The sequence below is a fragment of the Paroedura picta genome, chromosome 9 (genome assembly GCF_049243985.1).
Source record: "Paroedura picta isolate Pp20150507F chromosome 9, Ppicta_v3.0, whole genome shotgun sequence".
NCBI classification, from domain to species: Eukaryota; Metazoa; Chordata; class Lepidosauria; order Squamata; family Gekkonidae; genus Paroedura; species Paroedura picta.
The window spans coordinates 382,511-409,995 of NC_135377.1; the positions used below are offsets into that span (position 1 = coordinate 382,511).

General features: G+C 53.5%; 1 protein-coding gene across 1 annotated transcript; it reads right to left on the minus strand.

The window, feature by feature from the left end:
- On the minus strand, positions 1-27,485 carry EPPK1 (epiplakin 1). The gene is made up of 2 exons (XM_077353473.1): positions 27,374-27,485; positions 1-19,875 (listed from the first exon to the last, which is right to left on the minus strand). The coding sequence occupies exon 2, from the start codon at positions 19,793-19,795 to the stop codon at positions 608-610; it is 19,188 nt and encodes a 6,395-aa protein (XP_077209588.1). The 5' UTR covers positions 19,796-19,875; positions 27,374-27,485; the 3' UTR covers positions 1-607.

Here is a 27,485-nt window from a genome sequence, read left to right on the forward strand (position 1 = left end):
TTCCTGTGCCAGTCCTGTAAACATGGCTAGATTTATTATTGTCATTCTTAACAGAGTTGACCAAAGCAGCCACTGCCTGTAGGAGGCTGTCAAATTCAGGCCAGGGTGGTTCAGTTACCAGCTGGGTTATGCTGCTCACCTCAAAATGGAACGGAAGGCACAGGAGCAGCCTTTGAGAGTCAGCGGTCAGCCCATTCACTGCACTGGCTCAGTCTGACTTGTAATATTTTGTTTAAGAACTCCTAGGGGACCTCTGAAGAGCAGTCACAAAACAGATTGCGTTCTTCAAGTTGGTTTCAGCACAAGCCAATGTTATCCAACGGAGACCCGCAGTGTGACTTTTCCTAGTCGGCCACATGACCCATCACCACACCCTTCGAATGAAATGGGAAGCACAGAGACTGGCCAAGTCAGGGCTGAGCAGACTTCGGCAGATGGATAATCCGGCACGGAGGCTAAATGCTTGAAAGGATGAAGGGAAAAGCAGAGGGTGGCAGCCGGGGGCTCAGCAACCCCAGCCCACAGTCTGTGCCTGGGAGGAGAAGCAGCCAGGGATGCTGCCTATGAGGAGGCCAAGAGGCCTGAGCATCAGGGGGCCTGTGTCCCGTTACTTAAGAGTCAGTGTCCCTTTCCTACTGGGCAATTTCCTCTTGAGATCCACCTTCTCTGGTTCAGCCTCTTCAATTATGGTGCTGATCATTGTAACCATATCTTGGATCGATAACGCCCCTGCCCTGTACAGCTCAAGAAGTTCTTGCCTTTTATCCTGAGAGACATATTTGGAAAACAGAAGGTCCAGCACACATACATTTTGCCCCTTAAATTGGCCACTGGTCACATGGACCATAGTTGTCCGTAGAGACTTTTTCAGCTGCTGCTGCTGCAATGCTGGTGAGCCATCCTTTTCCTCTGGTCCATCCGGCAGAGGACCACCAGGGCTGGGTGGCCAATCCTGCCTATGTGCTTCTGTGATGAGACTGGTGAGCGTGCTGATCAGTTCATGAACAGAGAGGATATTTGCTCTGAAGTTGCTGAGAAGCTCTTGCCTCTTATCTTCTGAGATGTACCGAGAGAAGAGGAGGTCCCAGCAAGACACTGTCTGCCCCTGGAAATCGCCCACCGGCACCACACTGCTTGCAGATCGTAACTCGGTCTCCAAAGAGAGGGAGTGACCACAATCTTTTTTTGGGCTTTCTGTTAGTGGCTTTGTCTCTTTGTGTTGATTTGACACCAATCCAGATTTCTCTGTCTCCTCCTCTGTTCTGTTGACGATGCCGGTGACCACCGTTTCCATCTGGTCAATGGAGAGAATGCCTGTCTTGTACAGATGTAGGATCTCCTTCCACTTCTCTTCAGGGATGTACTTGGAATGGAGCAGATCCCATAAGGAGACCTTCCGACCCCGGAACTCACCAACGGTTATCTCAACCATCCGGCCCTTCAAGACGCTTTCTTTTTCTCCTTGGTCTGGCACATCAGCACCCTCCTCTTCCTCCATGGATGCCCTGGCAGGTCTTGGCGTGTCGGGGGCCCTGGGAGCATCTGGGTGGGATGCCGCTTCTTTCATTTTCTCCTCCTCTGTTCTGTTGACGATGCCGGTGACCACCGTTTCCATCTGGTCAATGGAGAGAATGCCCATCTTGTACAGATGTAGGATCTCCTTCCGCTTCTCTTCAGGGATGTACTTGGAATGGAGCAGATCCCATAAGGAGACCTTCCGACCCCGGAACTCACCAACGGTTATCTCAACCATCCGGCCCTTCAAGACGCTTTCTTTTTCACCTTGGTCTGGCACATCAGCACCCTCCTCTTCCTCCACGGATGCCCTGGCAGGTCTTGGCGTGTCGGGGGCCCTGGGAGCATCTGGGTGGGATGCCGCTTCTTTCATTTTCTCCTCCTCTGTTCTGTTGATGATGCCGGTGACCACCGTTTCCATCTGGTCAATGGAGAGAATGCCCGTCTTGTACAGATGTAGGATCTCCTTCCTCTTCTCTTCAGGGACGTACTTGGAATGGAGCAGATCCCATAAGGAGATCTTCCGACCCCGGAACTCACCAACGGTTATCTCAACCATCCGGCCCTTCAAGACGCTTTCTTTTTCACCTTGGTCTGGCACATCAGCACCCTCCTCTTCCTCCACGGATGCCCTGGCAGGTCTTGGCGTGTCGGGGGCCCTGGGAGCATCTGGGTGGGATGCCGCTTCTTTCATTTTCTCCTCCTCTGTTCTGTTGACGATGCCGGTGACCACCGTTTCCATCTGGTCAATGGAGAGAATGCCCGTCTTGTACAGATGTAGGATCTCTTTCCGCTTCTCTTCAGGGATGTACTTGGAATGGAGCAGATCCCATAAGGAGACCTTCCGAACACGGAACTCACCAACGGTTATCTCAACCATCCGGCCCTTCAAGATGCTTTCTTTTTCTCCTTGGTCTGGCACATCAGCACCCTCCTCTTCCTCCACGGATGCCTTGGCAGGTCTTGGCGTGTCGGGGGCCCTGGGAGCATCTGGGTGGGATGCCTCTTCTTTCATTTTCTCCTCCTCTGTTCTGTTGACGATGCCGGTGACCACCGTTTCCATCTGGTCAATGGAGAGAATGCCCGTCTTGTACAGATGTAGGATCTCCTTCCGCTTCTCTTCAGGGATGTACTTGGAATGGAGCAGATCCCATAAGGAGACCTTCCGACCCCGGAACTCACCAACGGTTATCTCAACCATGCAGGCCTTCAAGGCCCTTTCCATTTCCTCCTGTTCTGTTCCATTGGAAACATCCTCCTCTTTTTCCTCAGAAGATACCATTGCAGATCTAGGTATGTCTGGGGCATTGGGAAGTCCACTAACTCTGGCGGTGGAATCAGCCAAGAGGGAAGCAAGGATTTCTGTCATCTCCTCAAGGCTTAAATTGCCGTATCTGTAGCTGATCAGAAGTTCTTCCCTTTTAGTTTCTGGAATATACTGAGAGAAAAGCAGATCCCATAAGGAGATTTCCTGGCCTTGGAAACCACCACCATGCAAAACCACAATGTGATTCTGTAACGAGTCTTCCCAGATTTCCGCATGCAAGACTGAATGGCATCCTTCCCTCCTAGCTCCTTCTGCTTTTTTGTTGAGAATGGTGGTGAGGATGGTTTCCAGTTGCTCAGTGGTGAGCATACCGGTCATGAACAGATGCAACAATTCCTTCTTTTTTTCCTCAGAGATGTATTCACATTGGCAAACATCCCAAAGCGAAACCTGTTGATCAAACAGCTCACCAAAAGATCCTTTCAGCATCCTTGATTTCAATGCATTCTCTTTTTCTGCTTCTGAAGCAGAAGGTATCGGTGCATTTGGGGGTGTAATATGTCCCTTTGTATTGTCCCCCATTGCAAATGGCAGGCTTTCAGTTCCTGTAATAACAGTAGTGATGCTTCTAATACTTTCCTTAACACTTACTGCTGGTTCCCCGTGCCGGTGTACAACCTCCTCTGTCAGGATATTGGAGACAAATTGTGAAAAGAAAGGGTCCCACACAGAAGACTTCTGGCCTTGGAGCTCACGGATCGTTACATCAATATTCTCTAGCCGTAAACTATGCTGTAGAAGGTCATAGTATGAGGACTGGACACATTCCCCCTCCTCCGAAACAACTGGACCACACTTGACCCTGGAGGTTGCTTTTCTAATGGTCTCCTCCTCTGTTCTGTTGACGATGCCGGTGACCACCGTTTCCATCTGGTCAATGGAGAGAATGCCTGTCTTGTACAGATGTAGGATCTCCTTCCGCTTCTCTTCAGGGATGTACTTGGAATGGAGCAGATCCCATAAGGAGACCTTCCGACCCCGGAACTCACCAACGGTTATCTCAACCATCCGGCCCTTCAAGACGCTTTCTTTTTCTCCTTGGTCTGGCACATCAGCACCCTCCTCTTCCTCCATGGACGCCATGGCAGGTCTTGGCGTGTCGGGGGCCCTGGGAGCATCTGGGTGGGATGCCGCTTCTTTCATTTTCTCCTCCTCTGTTCTGTTGACGATGCCGGTGACCACCGTTTCCATCTGGTCAATGGAGAGAATGCCCATCTTGTACAGATGTAGGATCTCCTTCCGCTTCTCTTCAGGGATGTACTTGGAATGGAGCAGATCCCATAAGGAGACCTTCCGACCCCGGAACTCACCAACGGTTATCTCAACCATCCGGCCCTTCAAGACGCTTTCTTTTTCACCTTGGTCTGGCACATCAGCACCCTCCTCTTCCTCCACGGATGCCCTGGCAGGTCTTGGCGTGTCGGGGGCCCTGGGAGCATCTGGGTGGGATGCCGCTTCTTTCATTTTCTCCTCCTCTGTTCTGTTGACGATGCCGGTGACCACCGTTTCCATCTGGTCAATGGAGAGAATGCCCATCTTGTACAGATGTAGGATCTCCTTCCGCTTCTCTTCAGGGATGTACTTGGAATGGAGCAGATCCCATAAGGAGACCTTCCGACCCCGGAACTCACCAACGGTTATCTCAACCATCCGGCCCTTCAAGACGCTTTCTTTTTCTCCTTGGTCTGGCACATCAGCACCCTCCTCTTCCTCCACGGATGCCATGGCAGGTCTTGGCGTGTCGGGGGCCCTGGGAGCATCTGCGTGGGATGCCGCTTCTTTCATTTTCTCCTCCTCTGTTCTGTTGACGATGCCGGTGACCACCGTTTCCATCTGGTCAATGGAGAGAATGCCCATCTTGTACAGATGTAGGATCTCCTTCCGCTTCTCTTCAGGGATGTACTTGGAATGGAGCAGATCCCATAAGGAGACCTTCCGACCCCGGAACTCACCAACGGTTATCTCAACCATCCGGCCCTTCAAGACGCTTTCTTTTTCACCTTGGTCTGGCACATCAGCACCCTCCTCTTCCTCCACGGATGCCCTGGCAGGTCTTGGCGTGTCGGGGGCCCTGGGAGCATCTGGGTGGGATGCCGCTTCTTTCATTTTCTCCTCCTCTGTTCTGTTGACGATGCCGGTGACCACCGTTTCCATCTGGTCAATGGAGAGAATGCCCATCTTGTACAGATGTAGGATCTCCTTCCGCTTCTCTTCAGGGATGTACTTGGAATGGAGCAGATCCCATAAGGAGACCTTCCGACCCCGGAACTCACCAACGGTTATCTCAACCATCCGGCCCTTCAAGACGCTTTCTTTTTCTCCTTGGTCTGGCACATCAGCACCCTCCTCTTCCTCCATGGACGCCATGGCAGGTCTTGGCGTGTCGGGGGCCCTGGGAGCATCTGCGTGGGATGCCGCTTCTTTCATTTTCTCCTCCTCTGTTCTGTTGACGATGCCGGTGACCACCGTTTCCATCTGGTCAATGGAGAGAATGCCCATCTTGTACAGATGTAGGATCTCCTTCCGCTTCTCTTCAGGGATGTACTTGGAATGGAGCAGATCCCATAAGGAGACCTTCCGACCCCGGAACTCACCAACGGTTATCTCAACCATCCGGCCCTTCAAGACGCTTTCTTTTTCTCCTTGGTCTGGCACATCAGCACCCTCCTCTTCCTCGACGGATGCCCTGGCAGGTCTTGGCGTGTCGGGGGCCCTGGGATCTGGAGTCAATCTGCCTTCAGTGTCAGCCAAGAGGGAAGCAAGGATTTCTGTGAGCTTCTCCAGGGTCAGCTGGCCTTTTCTGTAGTTGCTCAGAAGTTCTTCTCTTTTGTCTTCTGAGATGGTCTGAGAGAACAGAACATCCCACAGTGATAGTTGTTGGATTTGCAGCCCACCACGGGGCACTTGGATGAGATGAGATCGCAAGGAATTTTCCCAGTTTTCTGGACCTGATGGTGAAAATACATGGGCTTTCTCATCTGTGCCTCTCCCTTGGGCTGGGCTTCTCACTTGGATGTCAAGTTTCCTAGTTGTCAATTCTTTTTTCATGACAAGGGTGCTGAGGATATCTATCATCTGATCCATTGGTAGTATCCCTCTGCTGTACAGTCCCAGCAATTCTGTCCTCTTTTCTTCAGCGATGTCGCTGGAGAAGAGCAGATCCCACACAAAAACTTGCCGACCTTGGTGTTCACCTGCAGGTACGGTGATAGCCATGGTCTTCAAGGCCTTTTCCCAGTCTTCCTCCTGACTCTGACGAGTAGCATCTGGTTTGTGTGTTTCTCTTCTGGGTGGACTGAGAGATTGTTTGTGGGATACCGTAGGTCTGTTGTTCCTTTCCTCGGCCTCAGTGACAGTAGCTGTGAGAATTTGAATGAGGTCTTGGAGGGTGATAGTGCCAGCTTTGTACTGCCTTAGTAGCTCCTGCCTCTTTTGTGAAGAGATGTATCTTGAGAGGAGGAGGTCCCAGATGGAGACCTCCTGGCCCTGGAACATCCCCATGTCAACCGTGGTCTTGGCTGCTTGCAAATCCTTCCGAGTATTGTCATTTAGAGCAAGTGATAAGGAGGACTTTCCCATCAAGTGAAGCATCAGCAAACCAGTATCCTGATCAGGGATGCACCTGAGCCGAAGCTGCATGTACGTGAGGTTTTCATGAGTGTTGGGATCGAAGAAGCCCTTGGTGTCATCTGTTGGATCTGAGAGAATCTGGTTCATTTCCTCGTCAAAGTAGCCCCGCTTGTACGCCATCTCCACCGGGAGGCGGTGACTGTGCACGGGGTCGATGATGCCCCCCGTGGCGATCTGAGCTTCCAGCAGGCGGATGCCATGATCTTTGACAATGAGGCCCTTGTTCATAGCTTGGAAAAGGGAGATTTTGCTCCCTGTGTACGGGTCCTTGTACCCGGTCACGGCCCTCTCAGCAGAGAGGAGCTTCTCCTGTAGCTCGGCACCCACCAATCCAGCAGAGACGGCATCATCGACAGAGAGTTTCTCATTCTTCAGCGGGTCGATGATGAAGCCGGTGGCGGCCTGTGCCTCCAGCAGCACCAGGGCGGTGCCTGGCCTGAGAATGCCCTTCCACATGGCCTCATAGATGGTCATCCTCTGCAGCTTGGAAGGGTCTAACTTGGATGGCACAAGCACTCCGGCAATGCAGCTGGTCCCTTCCAGGTATCTCTTCACTGAATCCATCTCTGTGATCTCCTCCACAGTCTTTGCTCCCCGCGTGAGGTCAGATAGCGTGCTTTGATCGATGATTTGGGAGCTGAAGAGTTCTGAGGCAGTCACTTGCCTTCTGAGGCCAGGGAACTTCAACATGTTGCTCCGCTCTTCTGTTTCTTCAATCAGGGTGATGATTATTCGGATCAGCTCTTCAGCACTGATAGCGCCCGATTGAAACGTCTCCACGAGCTCTTGCCGTTTCTCGACAGTCACATATTTGGAGAAGAGAAGCTCCCAGACGGAAACCTTGCAGCCTTGGAATTCACCTACAGGAACGTTGGCAGTCAGGGCCTGTAATGCCCATTCCAGCTCTTGATCCCGTGTAACAGGGGTAGTCCCCCCTGCCTGGGACAGGGTTGTCTCACTGGACAGACCACTTCCTGCACTTTGGACGTGGCTTCCCTCTCTCCCTGTGAGAATGGAGGTGAGTACGGCTATCATGTCTGGAATGCTAAAGATTCCCAACCAGTATTTGGTCAAGAGCTCCTCTCTTTGGCTGTCTGGAATGTATTGAGAGAAGAGGAGATCCCACAGGGAAGCTTCCCGGCCTTGGAATTCACCGACATGCAGAAAGACTGTGTGATTCCGTAAGGGGTCTTCCCAGGACGATGGAGCATCTGGGTGGGATGCCTCTTCTTTCATTTTCTCCTCCTCTGTTCTGTTGACGATGCCGGTGACCACCGTTTCCATCTGGTCAATGGAGAGAATGCCCGTCTTGTACAGATGTAGGATCTCCTTCCGCTTCTCTTCAGGGATGTACTTGGAATGGAGCAGATCCCATAAGGAGACCTTCCGACCCCGGAACTCACCAACGGTTATCTCAACCATCCGGCCCTTCAAGACGCTTTCTTTTTCTCCTTGGTCTGGCACATCAGCACTCTCCTCTTCCTCCACGGATGCCATGGCAGGTCTTGGCGTGTCGGGGGCCCTGGGAGCATCTGCGTGGGACGCTGCTTCTTTCATTTTCTCCTCCTCTGTTCTGTTGACGATGCCGGTGACCACCGTTTCCATCTGGTCAATGGAGAGAATGCCTGTCTTGTACAGATGTAGGATCTCCTTCCGCTTCTCTTCAGGGATGTACTTGGAATGGAGCAGATCCCATAAGGAGACCTTCCGACCCCGGAACTCACCAACGGTTATCTCAACCATCCGGCCCTTCAAGACGCTTTCTTTTTCTCCTTGGTCTGGCACATCAGCACCCTCCTCTTCCTCCACGGATGCCATGGCAGGTCTTGGCGTGTCGGGGGCCCTGGGAGCATCTGCGTGGGATGCCGCTTCTTTCATTTTCTCCTCCTCTGTTCTGTTGACGATGCCGGTGACCACCGTTTCCATCTGGTCAATGGAGAGAATGCCCGTCTTGTACAGATGTAGGATCTCCTTCCGCTTCTCTTCAGGTATGTACTTGGAATGGAGCAGATCCCATAAAGAGACCTTCCGACCACGGAACTCACCAACGGTTATCTCAACCATCCGGCCCTTCAAGACGCTTTCTTTTTCTCCTTGGTCTGGCACATCAGCACCCTCCTCTTCCTCCACGGATGCCATGGCAGGTCTTGGCGTGTCGGGGGCCCTGGGAGCCTCTGCGTGGGATGCCGCTTCTTTCATTTTCTCCTCCTCTGTTCTGTTGACGATGCCGGTGACCACCGTTTCCATCTGGTCAATGGAGAGAATGCCCGTCTTGTACAGATGTAGGATCTCCTTCCGCTTCTCTTCAGGGATGTACTTGGAATGGAGCAGATCCCATAAGGAGACCTTCCGACCCCGGAACTCACCAACGGTTATCTCAACCATCCGGGCCTCCAAGACGCTTTCTTTTTCTCCTTGGTCTGGCACATCAGCACCCTCCTCTTCCTCCATGGATGCCCTGGCAGGTCTTGGCGTGTCGGGGGCCCTGGGATCTGGAGTCAATCTGCCTTCAGTCTCAGCCAAGAGGGAAGCAAGGATTTTTGTGAGCTTCTCCAGGGTCAGCTGGCCTTTTCTGTAGTTGCTCAGAAGTTCTTCTCTTTTGTCTTCTGAGATGGTCTGAGAGAACAGAACATCCCACAGTGATAGTTGTTGGATTTGCAGCCCACCACGGGGCACTTGGATGAGATGAGATCGCAAGGAATTTTCCCAGTTTTCTGGACCTGATGGTGAAAATACATGGGCTTTCTCATCTGTGCCTCTCCCTTGGGCTGGGCTTCTCACTTGGATGTCAAGTTTCCTAGTTGTCAATTCTTTTTTCATGACAAGGGTGCTGAGGATATCTATCATCTGATCCATTGGTAGTATCCCTCTGCTGTACAGTCCCAGCAATTCTGTCCTCTTTTCTTCAGCGATGTCGCTGGAGAAGAGCAGATCCCACACAAAAACTTGCCGACCTTGGTGTTCACCTGCAGGTACGGTGATAGCCATGGTCTTCAAGGCCTTTTCCCAGTCTTCCTCCTGACTCTGACGAGTAGCATCTGGTTTGTGTGTTTCTCTTCTGGGTGGACTGAGAGGTTGTTTGTGGGATACCGTAGGTCTGTTGTTCCTTTCCTCGGCCTCAGTGACAGTAGCTGTGAGAATTTGAATGAGGTCTTGGAGGGTGATAGTGCCAGCTTTGTACTGCCTTAGTAGCTCCTGCCTCTTTTGTGAAGAGATGTATCTTGAGAGGAGGAGGTCCCAGATGGAGACCTCCTGGCCCTGGAACATCCCCATGTCAACCGTGGTCTTGGCTGCTTGCAAATCCTTCCGAGTATTGTCATTTAGAGCAAGTGATAAGGAGGACTTTCCCATCAAGTGAAGCATCAGCAAACCAGTATCCTGATCAGGGATGCACCTGAGCCGAAGCTGCATGTACGTGAGGTTTTCATGAGTGTTGGGATCGAAGAAGCCCTTGGTGTCATCTGTTGGATCTGAGAGAATCTGGTTCATTTCCTCGTCAAAGTAGCCCCGCTTGTACGCCATCTCCACCGGGAGGCGGTGACTGTGCACGGGGTCGATGATGCCCCCCGTGGCGATCTGAGCTTCCAGCAGGCGGATGCCATGATCTTTGACAATGAGGCCCTTGTTCATAGCTTGGAAAAGGGAGATTTTGCTCCCTGTGTACGGGTCCTTGTACCCGGTCACGGCCCTCTCAGCAGAGAGGAGCTTCTCCTGTAGCTCGGCACCCACCAATCCAGCAGAGACGGCATCATCGACAGAGAGTTTCTCATTCTTCAGCGGGTCGATGATGAAGCCGGTGGCGGCCTGTGCCTCCAGCAGCACCAGGGCGGTGCCTGGCCTGAGAATGCCCTTCCACATGGCCTCATAGATGGTCATCCTCTGCAGCTTGGAAGGGTCTAACTTGGATGGCACAAGCACTCCGGCAATGCAGCTGGTCCCTTCCAGGTATCTCTTCACTGAATCCATCTCTGTGATCTCCTCCACAGTCTTTGCTCCCCGCGTGAGGTCAGATAGCGTGCTTTGATCGATGATTTGGGAGCTGAAGAGTTCTGAGGCAGTCACTTGCCTTCTGAGGCCAGGGAACTTCAACATGTTGCTCCGCTCTTCTGTTTCTTCAATCAGGGTGATGATTATTCGGATCAGCTCTTCAGAACTGATAGCGCCCGATTGAAACATCTCCACGAGCTCTTGCCGTTTCTCGACAGTCACATATTTGGAGAAGAGAAGCTCCCAGACGGAAACCTTGCAGCCTTGGAATTCACCTACAGGAACGTTGGCAGTCAGGGCCTGTAATGCCCATTCCAGCTCTTGATCCCGTGTAACAGGGGTAGTCCCCCCTGCCTGGGACAGGGTTGTCTCACTGGACAGAGCACTTCCTGCACTTTGGACGTGGCTTCCCTCTCTCCCTGTGAGAATGGAGGTGAGTGCGGCTATCATGTCTGGAATGCTAAAGATTCCCAACCAGTATTTGGTCAAGAGCTCCTCTCTTTGGCTGTCTGGAATGTATTGAGAGAAGAGGAGATCCCACAGGGAAGCTTCCCGGCCTTGGAATTCACCGACATGCAGAAAGACTGTGTGATTCCGTAAGGTGTCTTCCCAGGACGATGGAGCATCTGTGTGGGACGCTGCTTCTTTCATTTTCTCCTCCTCTGTTCTGTTGACGATGCCGGTGACCACCGTTTCCATCTGGTCAATGGAGAGAATGCCCGTCTTGTACAGATGTAGGATCTCCTTCCGCTTCTCTTCAGGGATGTACTTGGAATGGAGCAGATCCCATAAGGAGACCTTCCGACCCCGGAACTCACCAACGGTTATCTCAACCATCCGGCCCTTCAAGACGCTTTCTTTTTCTCCTTGGTCTGGCACATCAGCACCCTCCTCTTCCTCCACGGATGCCCTGGCAGGTCTTGGCGTGTCAGGGGCCCTGGGAGCATCTGCGTGGGATGCCGCTTCTTTCATTTTCTCCTCCTCTGTTCTGTTGACGATGCCGGTGACCACCGTTTCCATCTGGTCAATGGAGAGAATGCCTGTCTTGTACAGATGTAGGATCTCCTTCCGCTTCTCTTCAGGGATGTACTTGGAATGGAGCAGATCCCATAAGGAGAACTTCCGACCCCGGAACTCACCAACGGTTATCTCAACCATCCGGCCCTTCAAGACGCTTTCTTTTTCTCCTTGGTCTGGCACATCAGTACCCTCCTCTTCCTCCACGGATGCCATGGCAGGTCTTGGCGTGTCGGGGGCCCTGGGAGCATCTGGGTGGGATGCCGCTTCTTTCATTTTCTCCTCCTCTGTTCTGTTGACGATGCCGGTGACCACCGTTTCCATCTGGTCAATGGAGAGAATGCCCATCTTGTACAGATGTAGGATCTCCTTCCGCTTCTCTTCAGGGATGTACTTGGAATGGAGCAGATCCCATAAGGAGACCTTCCGACCCCGGAACTCACCAACGGTTATCTCAACCATCCGGCCCTTCAAGACGCTTTCTTTTTCTCCTTGGTCTGGCACATCAGCACCCTCCTCTTCCTCCACGGATGCCCTGGCAGGTCTTGGCGTGTCGGGGGCCCTGGGATCTGGAGTCAATCTGCCTTCAGTGTCAGCCAAGAGGGAAGCAAGGATTTCTGTGAGCTTCTCCAGGGTCAGCTGGCCTTTTCTGTAGTTGCTCAGAAGTTCTTCTCTTTTGTCTTCTGAGATGGTCTGAGAGAACAGAACATCCCACACTGAGATGTATTTGTCTTGAAGATCTTGTTCTATCTTCATGTTAGTTTTCTGCAAGGTGCTACTCCAGTGCTCCTTGTTCTGTATTGTATTATTTTCTTCTTTATGTGGTGTGGTGTCATGTGCTGCAATCTCTTCTATAATAGTTTTTAGTTTGATGGTGATTTCCCTTAGAGTTATTTCCCCATTTTTGTAGTCTTCTAAAAGTTGTTGCCTTTTGTATTGAGAAATATATGTAGAGAAGAGAAGCTCCCAGAGAGAAACATCACGGTCTTGGAATTGCCCTAAGCCAACGTTTATAGTGTTGGCCTTCAAAGTCTTCCTGATGTTCTCCTCTGAATGAATGCCACCAAAGCCCTTGCCTTTTATTTGAAGCATTAATAGTCCTGTGTCTGGCTCAAAAGTGCATCGTTTAAGCAGCTGCATGTACGTGAGGTTCTCATGGGTGTTAGGATCGAAGAAGCCTTTGGTGTCGTCTGTAGGATCTGAGAGAACTTGGTTCATATGCTCATCAAAATAGCCCCGTTTATAAGCCACTTCAACAGGGATGCGATGACTGTTGACTGGATCAATGATCCCTCCTGTTGCAATCTGGGCCTCTAGCAAGCGGATTCCATGTTCTTTGATTATAAGATCTCTTTTCATTGCCTGGAAAAGTGAAATTCTTTTCCCTGTGTATGGGTCAGTATATCCAGTCACTGCTTTCTCTGCAGCAAGCAGCTTGCTATGTATTTCTCCACCCACTAACCCTGCAGAGACGGCATCATCGACAGAGAGTTTCTCGTTCTTCAGTGGGTCAATGATGAAACCCGTGGCAGCCTGTGCCTCCAGCAGCACCAGGGCGGTGCCTGGCCTGAGAATGCCCTTCCACATGGCCTCATAGATGGCCATCCTCTGCAGCTTGGATGGGTCTGGCTGGGATGGCACAAGCACTCCGGCAACACAACTGGTGCCTTCCAGGTATCTCCTAACAGAATCCATATTTGCCACTTCCTGGATGGTCTGCCTTCCCTCTTCCAGTTTTTTAATGGTGTCCTGACTAATGATGTCAGCTCTGAATAATTCTGAAGCGGTAACTTGTTGCCGCAGACCCTGGAACCATATATCCCTCCTGTTTCTTTCTGTTTCCTCTATGATGTTCAGGATTTCAGTTGTCATGCGCTGAAGAATAACCGAAGATCCCTGTTTGTATTTTTTTATCAACTCTTTTCTCTTTTCTTCACTGAAATAGTCTGAACAGAGGAGTTCCCATACAGAGAGAATCTGCCCTGCATATTTCCCAAGCTTTACATTCACTTTGGTAGATGACAGAATATTTTTTGTTGTGCCATCTACATAGAAATATTCACTTTTGTCAAGCAGCTGGATGAGGTACATCCCTGTCTCTTTGTCTCTGACACATCTCTGAAGGAGCTGAGCATAGGTAATCCTTTCATGTGTGTTGGGATCCACAAACCCTTTGATACCATATTCTGGATCAGAAAGGAGGACCAGGATGTCTTCCTCCAAATAGCCACGTTTGTAGGCTACTTCCACAGGGATGCGGTGGCCATATTCAGGGTCAAGGATGCCCCCGGTGGCCAGCTGGGCTTCCAGCAGTCTGAGTGCATAGGCTTTCTCAACCATGTTCTTCTTCATGGCCTGGAAGAGTGAAAGCTTGTTCCCTGTGGCAGGATCTGTGTATCCAGTCACCGCTTTCTCTGCCCAAAGGAGCTTCTCATGAATTTCATCACCGGCAATTCCAGCCAAGACCGCTTGGTCGACGGAGAATGTTTTCTTCTTCAGTGGGTCAGTGAGGAAACCCATGGCTGCCTGGGCCTCCAGTAACACGAGACCATTTTCTGGGGAGAGGAGCCCTGTCTTCATAGCTTCATAGATAGTCATAGTCTTTGATGCCACAGAGACCCCAGCAATGCCGCCAGTTCCTTCCAGGTAGCGCCTCACCGACTCCTTCTGGGTCAGCCAGTTGAGCGTCTGCCCCCCCTGCTGGAGGCTGTCTAGCGTCTTCTTGTCAATTATCTCAGCGTTGAACAGCTCTGCCACTGAGACCTCCCCTCTAAGGCCCTTGACCTTCAGCTTCCGGGTTCTCTGTTCTGTGTCCTCAATGATGGTGGTGATGGTGCTGATGAGCTCTTCTAATGTCAGCATTCCACACTTGTACTGCTTCACCAGGTCTTTCCTCCTCTGTTCTTGAATGTATGGTGAGCAGAGGAGGTCCCAGATGGAAACACTCTGGCCTTTGTACCTCCCTACACACATCTGGATCGATCGGGCTTGTAGAAATTGTTTTGTTGTCTCATCAATGTAGAAGTAACGTTCCCCTCTTCTCACTATTTGCAGCATGTACAGCCCAGTCTCTGGATCTTGAATGCATCGTTCTAGTAGCTGGAGGTAAGTGAGGTTCTCTTGTGTGTTGGGGTCGAAAAATCCTTTGGTGTCATCTGTGGGGTCCGAAAGAATTTGGCTCATTGTTTCGTCAAAGAAGCCCCGCTTGTAAGCAACCTCTACTGGGATCCTGTGACTGTGCACGGGGTCTATGATGCCCCCCGTGGCGATCTGGGCCTCCAGCAGGCGGATCCCATGGCTCCTCACAATGAGCTCTTCGTTCATGGCTTCAAAAAGAGAGATCTGCTCTTTTGTGTAGGGATGTGTGTATCCGGTCACTGCTCTTTCTGCACTCAGCAGTTTCTCGTAGATTTCTCTTCCTATCAGCCCTGTGGCCATCCCTTCATCTACTGACAGCTTCTTGTTTTCCACTGGGTCAATGAGGAACCCAGTGGCCGCTTGTGCCTCTAGAAGCACGAGGGCCATCCCTGGCCGAAGCAGACCCTGCCTCATGGCCTGGTAGATGCCCATCTTTTCATGGCCTGGCTGCACGAGGACTCCAGCGATGAAGTTACAGCCCTCCAGGAACATCCTGACGGAATCCATCTCAGTGACCTCCTGGACCGTTTTCTTCCCCTGGTGAAGTTCATCCAGAGTTTCCTTATCTATGAGCTCGGCCTGGAAAAGGTCGCTGGCTGATACCTGCTTGCGCAACCCCTTGAAGGTGAACCTCTTGCCTTGCGTCTCAGTCTCAGCAATGACCGTGGTGATGACTCTGATGACTTCTTGAAGGGCCTCAGCATCCTCCTCTTTGTAGGCTTTCAGTATTTCTCTCCGCTTGCTGTGGGAGATATACTCGGAGTTCAGGAGATCCCAGAGGGAGACTGCTTGCCCCTTAAACCGGCCGGTGCTCACACAAACAGTCTCTGATTTCAGCACCTCCATCATTTGCTTGTCCCCACAAAAAGCAGCATCTTCTGACAGAGGGAGCAGCAAGAGCCCGCTGGCTGGATCTCGGATGCATCTGTCCTTCAGCTGCTGATATGTCAGGCTCTCCTGAGCGTTGGGGTCAAAGAAGACACAGGAGTCATCTGTGGTCTGCGAAAGAGACTTGTGCATTTCTTCATCATAGAAGCCATGCTTGTAGGCAGCCTGGAGAGGAAGGTGGTGGTGGTGGATGGGATCGATGACTCCTCCCGTGGCCAGCTGAGCTTCCAGCAAAGGAATGCCAGCAACGGCTGGGACCAGCTCTTTCCGGATGGCCTGGAAAACGGAGATCGGCCTTCCCGAGTAAGGGTCTCTGTAGCCGATCAGTGCCCTCTCGGCCTGCAGCAGCCGCTCCGTAAGCTCTTGGCCCACCACGCCAGCCTTAGTAGCCTCTTCTACGCTGAGCCTCTGGTTGGACCCCAGGCCCACGATGGACCCTGTGGCTGCCTGCGCTTCCAGCAGCCTTGCCCCCAGGCCTGGCATGAGGAGGTTTCTCTGCATAGCTTGGTAAATGCCCATTTTCTCTTGGGAGCCTTGGATGAAAACCCCCGCAATGCTCCCCGTGCCCTGCAGATATCGCTTCACACTCTCCATCTCCGCTACTTCTTCAGCCGTCTTCCGGCCCTGCACCAGTTCTGCGAATGTCTGTTCCGAAAGGATGCCATTGTCCAGGAGCCAGACTGCCGGCACTCTTCCCCTCAAGCCCTGGAAGGTGACCTGGCCTTGAGCCTTCATTTCCATGTCCTCAACGAGTCTTAAGAGAAGGTGGATCAACTGCTGGAGTGATATTGCCTCCGACCGAAACTTCTCAAAGAAATCTCGCCTCTGCTCTTCAGTGAAGTAGCCGGAGTTCAGGAGGTCCCAGAGGGTGAGTCGCTTTTCCTCCACCAGGGTCTCCCTGAACAGATGTTCCATTTGCTCATCTGTGCAGACGGTTTGTGCTGTTTGTGACAGAGGGAGTAGGTGGAAACCTGAGCCTTCGTCCTGCTGACACCTATCTAGCAGTTGGCTGTAGGTCACGTTCTCTTTGCTGTCAAGAACTGGGAAAGTCTTGGCGTCACTGCTGGAGTGGGAAAGCATGTGGCTGAACTTCTCATCTATGTAGCCCTTCTTCTGGGCAAATTCCAACGGGACATGGTGGCCCCTGTGAGGATCTATGACTCCCCCAGTGGACATCTGGGCATCCAGCAGCCTCACGGCCTGCGTGTCGGGAACAAGCCCCTTTTTCATGGCCTGGAAGAGGGAGACCTTCTTACCAGTGAAAGGGTCTTTGTAGCCAGTGACGGCCTCTTCGGCACGCTGTAGTTTGTCGTAGAGCTCTGGGCCAACAAGGCCGTCCTTCACAGCATCCTCCAGACAGACCTTCTGGCTGTTCACGGGATCAAGGAGGAAGCCGGTGGCTGCCTGGGCCTCCAGCAGGGGCAGCACCACGCCTGGCAGGACAAGGTTTCTCTTCATGGCTTCGTAGAGGCCCACCCTCTCCTGGGAGGGCTGCAGAACTACCCCCCCAATGCTGCCCGTGCCGTAGAGGTAGTTCCTGATGGCATCCATGCGGAGCACCTCCTCCGGGCTCACCGCTCCCTCCAGCAGTCGTTCAAAGAGGTCCCGGCCAAGAATCCCGGATTCCATCAGGTGGTACGCTGAGACGTGGCCCCTCAGGGCCGGGAATTTTATGCGGGCCCACTTCTTCATCTCCTCCTCCAGGAGAAGCTTGATTTGCTCTAGGGAAACCATGTGCAAGTGATAGTGGTTAAATATTTCCCGCCTTTTGCCTTCGCTGAAGTACTCTGAGTTCAGCAGGTCCCAGGCAGACACCCTTTGCCCTTTGAAGCGGCCATGTTTGACAAAGAGCCAAGAGCTCCCCAAAGCCTGCTTGGTGGCGGCGTCGATAAACTGCCGCCGTTTGCTGTTCAGTGGCAGGAGGCAGAGGCCAGTGGAGCTCTCCACGAAGCACTTCTCCTTCAGCTGCAGGTAGGTCAGGTTCTCGTGGGTGTTGGGGTCAAAGAAGCCCTTGGTGTCGTCACTGGGGTCTGAGAGGATCAGGTTCATCTTCTTGTCAAAGTAGCCCCTTTGGTAGGCCGCTTCCACGGGGAGGCGGTGGCTGTTGACGGGGTCGATGATGCCACCGGTGGCAATCTGGGCTTCCAGAAGACGGATGGCATGTTCTCGGACAATGAGGTCCTTCATCATGGCCTGGAAGAGGGAGATCTTGCTGCCCGTATAGGGGTCTGTGTAGCCCGTCACGGCTTTCTCAGCGGCTAGGAGCTTATCATAAACCTCTGGGCCAATGAGGTTGGCACGCAGGGCCTCCTCCACGGAGTATTTCTTGTTGGCGGCTGGGTCAATGAGGTATCCTGTTGCAGCCTGTGCCTCAAGGAGGATGAGGGATGTTCCCGGCCGCAAGAAGCCCTTTCTCTTGGCTTGGTAGATGCTGATTCTCTCCTCGGAGTCTGGCAGGATCAGGCCACCGATGCTGCCAGTCCCTTCCAAGTACTTTTTCACTGTGCCCATGCCAACAACGTCTTTGGCCAATGCTTCCCCCTGGCTTAGCTTCTCAAACAAGTCCTGGCTGATGATTTTGGAACTGAGGAGCTGGGCAGGGGTCACCTTTTCCCTGAGCCCATCAAACGTGACTTCAGAGTGGGCAGCTGCTTGGCAGAGGGAGTTGCAGATGATGTCAGCCAGGGCTTGAGTGGAGAGGGCTCCTGAGTGGAACTGCTGGGCGAGGGACCGCCTCTGCTCCCCAGTGACGTGGTCGGAGAACAGGAGCTTCCAGAGCGACTTCTGCCCCCCCTTGGATTTGCCCCAGGTCACAGGCACTTGAGTGTCCTTGAGTGCAAGCCGTGTGCTAGGGCTGATGAAGGCGTGGGCCCCACAAGGGTCTCCGGAAAGAGGTAAGAGGGAGAGCCCTGTCTCTGGATCCGTGACACACCGTGACAGCAGTTCGGCATAAGACAAGGTCTCCTTGGAGCGGGGCTCAAAGAACCCCCGGATTCCGTCCGTGGGGCTGCAGAGGAGGGCGTGGGTGTGCTTGTCCAAGAGGCCCCGCTGGCAGGCTACCTCCACAGGGAGCCTGTGATGCGTGTGAGGATCCACAATGCCACCAGTGGCTAACTGGGCATCGAGCAGGAAAATGCCCGGGTCCCTGGCAACAAGACCCTTCTGGATGGCCTGAAAGAGGGAGATGACCTCCCCCGTGAAGGGGTCTTTGTATCCTGTGACTGCTCTCTCTGCTGCAGACACGGCCTCGTGAAGTTCTGGCCCCACCAGCCCTGCCTGCACGGCAGCCTCTGCAGTGAACGTCTCCTTCGTCACAGGGTCTATCAAGCAGCCTGTTGCAGCTTGTGCCTGCAGGAGGGCGACTGCCGTGCCTGGGACAAGGAGATGCTCTGCTGAAGCCTGGTAAATGCTCCTGCAGCCACTGGTGTCCAGCAGAGCCACGCCTGCGATGCTGCTTGTCCCTGAGAGGAACCGCTGCACAGAGTCCATTTCGGCCACTTCCTGGGCGGTGATCTCCCCGCTGTGGAGGGCCTTGAAGAGGGCGGAATCAATTATTCCAGAATCTAGCAGTTCATGGCTGCACACCCCCCCTCTCAGTCCGGGGAAAGATATTTTCAGTGGCAACAGAAGCAAGCTGCTGGCTGGATCAGCTATGCACCTTCTCATCAGTTCCACATAGGTGACCTTCTGGTTGGTGTTTGGGTCCCAGAAGCCCTTAGCTGCCTCGTTTCCAGGATCACTCAGGAAGTCCCTCATTTCCTCGCCTAGGCAGCCGCGCTCACACGCTTCCTGGAGAGAGAGACGGCGGCCCGTGCTGGGCTCCAGAAGGCCCCCTGTGGCTATCTGGGCATCAAGGAGGCCCACGCCCTGCTCCCTCCCAATGAGCTCTTTTTGGATGGCCTGGTAGAGAGAGACCTTCTCTTCCATGTAGGGGTCCACGAAGCCAGTTCTTGCTCGCTCTGCAGCCAAGAGCCGTTCCTTCATCTCCAGCCCCACCAGCTCCAGCCTCAGCGCCTCAACCACAGGGAGCAGCTGCTTTCCCCTCCAGTCAACAATGCCCCCCGTAGCCGCCTGAGCCTCCAGCAGGGGCAGGGCGAGGTCAGGCTGGAGGTAATGCTCCTGCACAGCGTCATAGAGACTCATGGCCTTGGTGGAAGCCTCCAGGTAGACGCCCGCAATGCTTGTGATGTCTGGGCCCGCTTGTCCAGCCGCAGTGGCTCTAGGCAGGCGGCAGCCCCCCGGCAGGGCAGTGGAGCGATGCTGGTGCTCCGAGGCCAACTCTCTGGGCTCCATCCTGGAGGGGGCACCACCTGGGGCTCTGCTCTCCCAGCCAAAGGGGCCTCCTGCTCCCTTCAGGAACGGCTCCCGGGTGTCTGCAAAGACAGCAAAGGAAGGAGGCAGGGAGTCACTGGTTGCTTCTTGGGGAATAGCAGGAAGAAGAAATCAGCACTGTTCAAGAGTAACATTCTGTTCATGCTGTGCTTCTCACCTCAAGGGGACCCCGAGTATCATTCCATCACCCCCATTTTATTCTCAAAATAACAACCCAGTGAGGTAGGTTAGGCCGCGAGTCCCTAGCCCATGGTCCCCAGGCAAGTAGCATGGGGGGCTGGGCCAGGCTGCTGATGGGGAGCACTCGCTCGGATCGGCAGGGCTGGCTTTGCTGCCAGATCTCCAGGGAGGGTCAGCAGAGGGAGAAGAAGCTCTTGGGCGGGAGAGGACGAGTCATGCAAGGCTAGATGTTGGCCTGTGGCCACCATCTTGTCCACATGGCAAGGGACAGAGGGGAGAGGTCACAGCTGTGAGAACTGAGCTAATGACAGACTTTAAACTACTGAAACTTCAAGTAATAGTGGCCCATCTTAATTTCAACATCATATAGGATCTATATTGGCCTCAGGGTAAGGAAATGTCCACCTCGTTTTTGTACTGCTGCTCAGCCTGAATGCTCCAAAAACAGATCAGAATCACAGAATCATAGAGTTGGAAGGGGCCATACAGGCCATCTAGTCCAACCCCCTGCTCAACGCAGGAGCAGCCCTAAGCATCCTAAAGCATCCAAGAAAAGTGTGTATCCAACCTTTGCTTGAAGACTGCCAGTGAGGGGGAGCTCACCACCTCCTTAGGCAGCCTATTCCACTGCTGAACTACTCTGACTGTGAACATTCTTTTCCTGATATCTAGCCTATATCGTTGTACTTGAAGTTTAAACCCATTACTGCGTGTCCTCTCCTCTGCAGCCAACAGAAACAGCATCCTGCCCTCCTCCAAGTGACAACCTTTCAAATACTTAAAGAGGGATATTAATGTCCCCTCTCAACCTCCTTTTCTCCAGGCTGAACATTCCCAAGTCCCTCAACCTATCTTCATAGGGCTTGGTCCCTTGATCATGGCATCCGGCCCTCTCTATTCCTCACAAATAGATGGGGAAGAAATGAAGGTAGTGACAGATTTTATTTACCTGGGCTCCAAGATCACAGCAGATGGGGACTGCAGCAAAGAAATTGTATTTTATCTTTTATAGTTTATTTAATCATTTTAAGATCTGTTTGGTTATATAACCCCATTTTATTATTTTGTTGAAATTTTAAACCCTATTTTTATATGTCTTATACATTTTATGCCAATAAAAGGTTACTGACTGACTGACTGGCAAAGAAATTAAAAGACGCTTGCTCCTGTGGAGGAAAGCTATGGCAAATCTAGACAGCATCCTAAAAAGCAGAGACATCACCCTGCCAACAAAAGTGCGTTTAGTCAAGGCTATGGTATTCCCAGTTGCAATGTATAGGTGCGAAAGTTGGACCATAAGGAAGGCCGAGCGTCAAAGAATTGAGGCTTTTGAACTCTGGTGCTGGAGAAGACTCTTGCGAGTCCCTTGGACTGCAAGGCAAACAAACCGGTCAGTCCTAGAGGAGATCAGCCCTGACTGCTCTTTAGAAAGCTAGATCCTGAAGATGAAACTCAAATACTTTGGCCACCTCATGAGAAGGAAGGACTCCCTGGAGAAGTGCCTAATGCTGGGAGCGATCGAGGGCCAAAGAAGAAGGGGACAACAGAGAATGAGATGGCTGGATGGAGTCACTGAAGCAGTAGGTGCAAACTTAAATGGACAGGAGGGCCTGGAGGATCATTGTCCATGGGGTCGCAATGGGTCGGACACGACTTCGCACCTAACAACAACAACAATAAGTGTCCACTTTGCTCTGGTAAGACCTCAGTTGGAGTCCTGTGTTCAGTTTTGGGCATTACAATTGAAGAAACATATGGAGAAACTGGAGGGTGTCCAGAGGTGGGCTATGAAGATGGTGAGGGGTTTGGGGACCAAGTTATATGAGGTTGCTTGGTCTGTTTAGCCTGGAGACGATAACCATTTTCAAATACATGAGGGGCTGTTATATAGAAGATGTAGCAGAGTTGTTTTCTGTTGCCCCAGAATGTCAGACTAGGACCAATGGGTTGAAATTAATTCAAAAGAATTTTCAGCTAAACATCTGGAAGAAGTTCCTGATAGAACAATTCCTCAGTCAAACAGGTTTCCTTGGTGAGTTGCAGATGACACCAAATTGGGAGGACTGGAAAATACTCCGGAAGATAGAGACAGAGTTCAACAAGATCTGAACACAATGGAAAAATGGGCAAATGAGAACAAGATTGCCAAGTTTAATAAAGATAAGTGTAAAGTTCTGCATCTGGGTCAGAAAAATGAAAAGCATGCCTACTGGATGGGGGATACGCTTCTAGGTAGCACTGTGTGTGAACGAGACCTTGGGGTACTTGTGGACTGTAAACTAAACATGAGCAGGCAGTGTGATGCAGCGGTAAAAAAGGCAAATGCCATTTTGGGCTATATCAACAGGGGCATCACATCAAAATCACAAGATGTCATAGTCCCATTGTATATGGCACTGGTCAGACCACACCTGGAGTACTGTGTGCAGTTCTGGAGGCCTCACTTCAAGAAGGACGTCGATAAAATTGAAAGGGTACAGAGGAGAGCGACGAAGATGATCTGGGGCCAAGGGACCAAGCCCTAGGAAGATAGGTTGAGGGACTTGGGAATGTTCAGCCTGGAGAAAAGGAGGTTGAGAGGGGACATGATAGCCCTCTTTAAGTATTTCAAAGGTTGTCACTTGGAGGAGGGCAGGATGCTGTTTCCGTTGGCTGCAGAGGAGAGGACACGCAGTAATGGGTTTAAACTTCAAGTACAACGATATAGGCTAGATATCAGGAAAAATTTTTCACAGTCAGAGTAGTTCAGCAGTGGAATAGGCTGCCTAAGGAGGTGGTGAGCTCCCCCCTCACTGGCAGTCTTCAAGCAAAGGTTGGATACACACTTTTCTTGGATGCTTTAGGTTGGTTAGGGCTGATCCTGCATTGAGCACGGGGACTAGATGGCCTGTATGGCCCCTTCCAACTCTATGATTCTATGAACAAATTTCAAAATATACATGAATATTTAATATTATACATTAACATACTGATCCCTATGCTACGTACAGTTCCTAATGACATCATAGTTATGTTAAATCATAATGTTTTTACTATTGCTTTATAATAACTTTTCTAACTTCTCTGCAGAGAACCATCCTACCTAAATAGGAGGCCCAGCCAAATCTGGAGTGGGAGGAGGGGGCAGAGAAAAAGGGAGCAGGGGGAAGAGCTGGCCCTTGGTGGCATGGGACTCCTGGGAAAGCCAGGACCTCCCCAGGCCACCCCCACCCCCCAGAAGCTGGCCATCCTATTGCAGGGCACTCCTGGTCCGCCCTTGGGAAGGCTTGCGCCACCAGACCCCTTGGGGAGAAGCCTGGGGCTCTTGGGTGCTTCCTCATCCCTGGCCTTCTCAGGGCCAGATGGGCGGGAACTCCTTTGCTAAGGAGGGAGGTTTCCCATGAGGGGGGGGAGAGGCTGCTCGTGGCTCCAGGGCTGTTCTGTGGGTGTCGCCACCCGAGAGATGCCTGCTGATTACAGCTCCCCTAATTAGAGGGTGTAGCTTCACCTGGAAACTTTGCATCACCAAAGAGGGAGGACTCCCTGGAGGGGCTTCCCACCTGCAGATCTGGCCCTCGGTTGCCTACGGGAGAGTAGGGAAATGGGCTGGAGCCAACCGTCCTGAGGGCCACACCTTCTCGTAAGACACATACTTTCCCCCACTCCTTCTCCTCCTCCTCTTCCGTTGCACGCCCACAGCGTTGCATGGCAACACACAACAAACCTGTCAGTGTCCACCCCCCACCCCACCCCGCCCCACCTCACCTCCCCCGGCAGCTTCACAGCAGCTTTGGGTCCCTGTGCTCTGGATCAAGAGGCCAGCACATCTGGCCCAAGAAACAACCCCTGGAACATGCTCAGTCAGTTAACCCCCCCTCCCCCGAGTTCAAGCCAGCCTGCCCTGCTGGAGGAGGAGGAGGAGGAGGAGGAGGAGGAGGAGGCAGCAAGGGAATGCCGGCCCAAGCAAGAAATTCTGCTCCGGCTGGACTTCACTGGAGTTCTCAAGAGCACAGGTGGCCCAGATGTCACCTTGCCACATCCAGCCCCATCAGGCTGCCCTCAGTCCCTTCCGGACGACCATGTTCACGAGGGGGAGGGTGGGAGGAAGGGCCCCTTGGGGGCCTCCTTTGGTCTGCCTAGGGGGAGTATTTGGTGTTCTCAAAGAGCTAAAGAGGACTGCTAAAGTCTGATCCATACGGTGACAGGAACGAATTTGTACAGGGACCTCAGCAGCCCCAATGACTCCTGCAGGGCAACCCTGCAGGCCCCACCAGCAGGCCCCCCTGTCTGGTAGGGGGGTCTGGCTATGTGGGTCCCATCTGCAGAGGCGATGCCAACAATGCCTCTCATTACGGGCCCGAGAGAGTGGACTTTCTGGGAAGACTCCAGACCTTCGACTGCTGGCCAGGACCACCCATTCTGGCCCCTTTGTAGGATAGCTGCTGGCTATCGGGGACTTTACCCCAGCAGACAGCCCCCCTGGTCTTGCCACCCAGCCCCTCCGCTTCGTCCTCCCCCCAACTACTTCCGATGGGGCAAGGAATCCGCCAGAGGAATGGCCCAGCCTCTGGCGCCCACCTGGCAGGGCAGGAGGCAAACATTAACTCCACGTGGGGCTTAAAGGGATCCCCTGTGGTTTGCTGGTGGCCGTTTCACCCTCCAGCCCCCAGGGGAGCCGCCTCGCAGAAGACTCCAGCCAAGCTTGCCAGACCTTCCCCCGAGCACCAACTGCCCAAGGCTCAGTCCACGCAACAGAGTGGGTCTGGATCTATCGGTTGTGGATGAAGTGCATAAACTGCTTTGGGGCTTGAGCCCCAGGGGAAGGCGGCATATCTGTATCTTAACAAACAAACAAATGCTTTTTCTGAGCATCACTGTGCAACTGCAGGATGGACCCACGAGTGCCACCCCACTCATGCCAGGAATGCGCCGACCGCCCAACCCATCGACATGATGCCAGAAACAACCCAAAGGGCACCAGCCACTGCACTGTCTCCAAACTCCGCCACGTTTCTTCCCCCCCCCCGGCACTGCGGCAGAGCCCCTCCCCTGCAGGACTGAGAAGCGATGCGGAGGGAGGGGGGAGGGTGGCAGCCACACCTGGGCCACAGAAGGGCCAAGGCACAGAAGGCTGCTGCATTATGGGAGTGAAGAGAGAACTAGACCCACAGGAACCAGCTCTCTCCAGCTAGGCAGGTGGCTGGGCCAAGGGCTGGCAAAGGCACAAAAGGCTTCTTAAAGGAAGACGGGCATTGGCAGCAAGACCTGACATCCTTAGAATCATAGAGTGGGAAGGGGCCATACAGGCCATCTAGTCCAACCCCTTGCTCAACGCAGGATCAGCCCAAAGCATCCTAAAGCACCCAAGAATCCTTGGTGCTGGCTTTCACTGTGGGAAATGTGGGGCATGTTTGGGAAGGGAGTCTGAAGAACAGGGGCAAATGGAGGCAAGGAAAGGTGAAATCCCTGGGCAAACAGAAGAGACAAGGGCGTCTCCAGGCCCAGACGGCAGACCCCCCCCCCTCCAAGAGCTCTGGTGGGACTCAAGAGCGAAATGGTTGCTCCCCTGGCCAGCATGGATAACTTGGCACCAACACTGGCCTCTATTGCAGAGAGGTGGAAAACAGCACACCTCACCCCGGTTTTGCAATAGGGGTCCAGAGGGGAGCCAGGATCGAACAGGCCACTTGGCCGGCTGTCTGCGCCAGAGTACGAGTGGCTACTTTTGGCAGGATGATTCTGCCCACACGGAGGAACAAAACCCGCCCACCCATGGAAAATCAACCTGCCTTTTGCCAAGGGAAGCCCTGCCTCAGCCACACCCTTCTGAGTGGCAGGGCAGGTTGGCAGGCGTCTGGATGAGGGCGATACGGGCAGACATCATGCGCCTGTATGGCCAGCAGGTTTCGGAGAGGGCTTTTCACTCAAGATCCCTGAGTCGGCTGCCAGGGGCAGCGCTCACAATGGAGGGAAGCAAGTAGTCGGGCCCCACGAGGATCAGGACTGGGGCTGGTGCCATTTAATTTGGTCATCAATGCTCTGGAGCTGGGGGCGAGCAGAGTTTGCTGGCTGGCGGGCAAGGAGACCTCCCCACACCGGGTGTGCAGGAGACCAGCTGGCCAGGGAGATTCCCGGCTGGTCCGTGGAAAATGACCGCCCTATGGGCCCCCAAGGCCCAGCTGATGCTGATGGGGCCCCAACCTGCTGACCCTCCAAGGGCGCGAGGCCATGGGCTGCAGTGGGAAAGCTCCGCAGAAGGGCAAATGCCAGGGCAGGGGTCCTGGGGAAAGGGCCCACAGAAAGCAGCCGGTGCCGTGGGTCAAGCCGTGGGGCAGCCACTTGGAGACTTTTGCGTGCAGCTCTGGTCGCTGTATCTCTACAGGTTGGTGTTAAAAGTACAGAGGAGGGCGACCAAAACAGTGGAGGGGTTGGAGAGTCTGGACTTTTCAGTCCGGGGGTGGGGGTGGGGGTGGGGGTGGGGGCGGGGGCGGGGCATGAAAGAGGCTTGTAAAACGGAGCACGGGGTGGCAACGCACAAGGCGGGTTAGGACTTGAGGGCAAACCATGTGGTGGCAGGGCAGGAGATTTGTGACAGCCAAAGAAAATACTTCCTTACTCAACGGGAATTAAATTGTGGAATGCGTAGCCTGTGAAGGCCAGAGCATTGTGACCGTCTGGGATATGTGAGCACATGGCCGGAAGCCCCCCAGCCCCATGGCTGGGCCCTCCTGGCTCTGAAGGGGCTCCGCACCCCACTGTGGGATGCCAGGAAAGGTGCTGCCCCAGGACTCTCTTAAGAAGCCAGGCCTCCCTTTCCTTGGCCAAGAGGGGTCGGGGCCCGGGCCGGGGCCGGGGCCGGGGCTGGGCGGCCTCCTTCCGCGTGCCCGGGCAGTGGAAAAGGTGCCTGCCCAACACTGGGAGAGGATGCTGTGAGGGGCAGGGCAGCCCTCCAAAGCAGCAGAAGCTCTGGTCCTGGCAGGGGGTAGAGGAGGGAACCGGCGGGCCAAGCCAGCACTGCTGGGGGGGGGCATAGGGCAGCCTTGGCAGGCACAAAATGTCTCACCCACATGGGCAACTGGAGGGCACTCCTGCCTCCCTGGCTGCCGTTTGCTCAACCCTTTGAGACCCTGCCCAGAAGAGCCCTCAGGCCTGTGTGCCCCTTCCCATCCTGGGGGTCCCAAGGGGGGGGGGCAGTCAGGCAGAAGATGGGAAACCAAGCCAGCTAGTTCCCAGGCAGGCCCTTCCCTTCCGTTCCCTTCCCCTCGCCTTGCCTGGCCTCCCCTCTGCCAGCTTTGCCCTCAGGGCTCCTGCCAGCCTGTCTTGCCGGCCTGCCTCTGCTCCCTCTGCCTGGGGCGTTCGCATTCCCCATCCTCAGCCTACCTGTGGGTCCCGAGCCGGGCCAGGAGATTGGGGGGGCCTCATCCGCTGCCTCCTGCTGCTGCTTTGAACTGCACTCAGCCAGGACCGGCCAGGGCTGAAACCTCCTCCATGT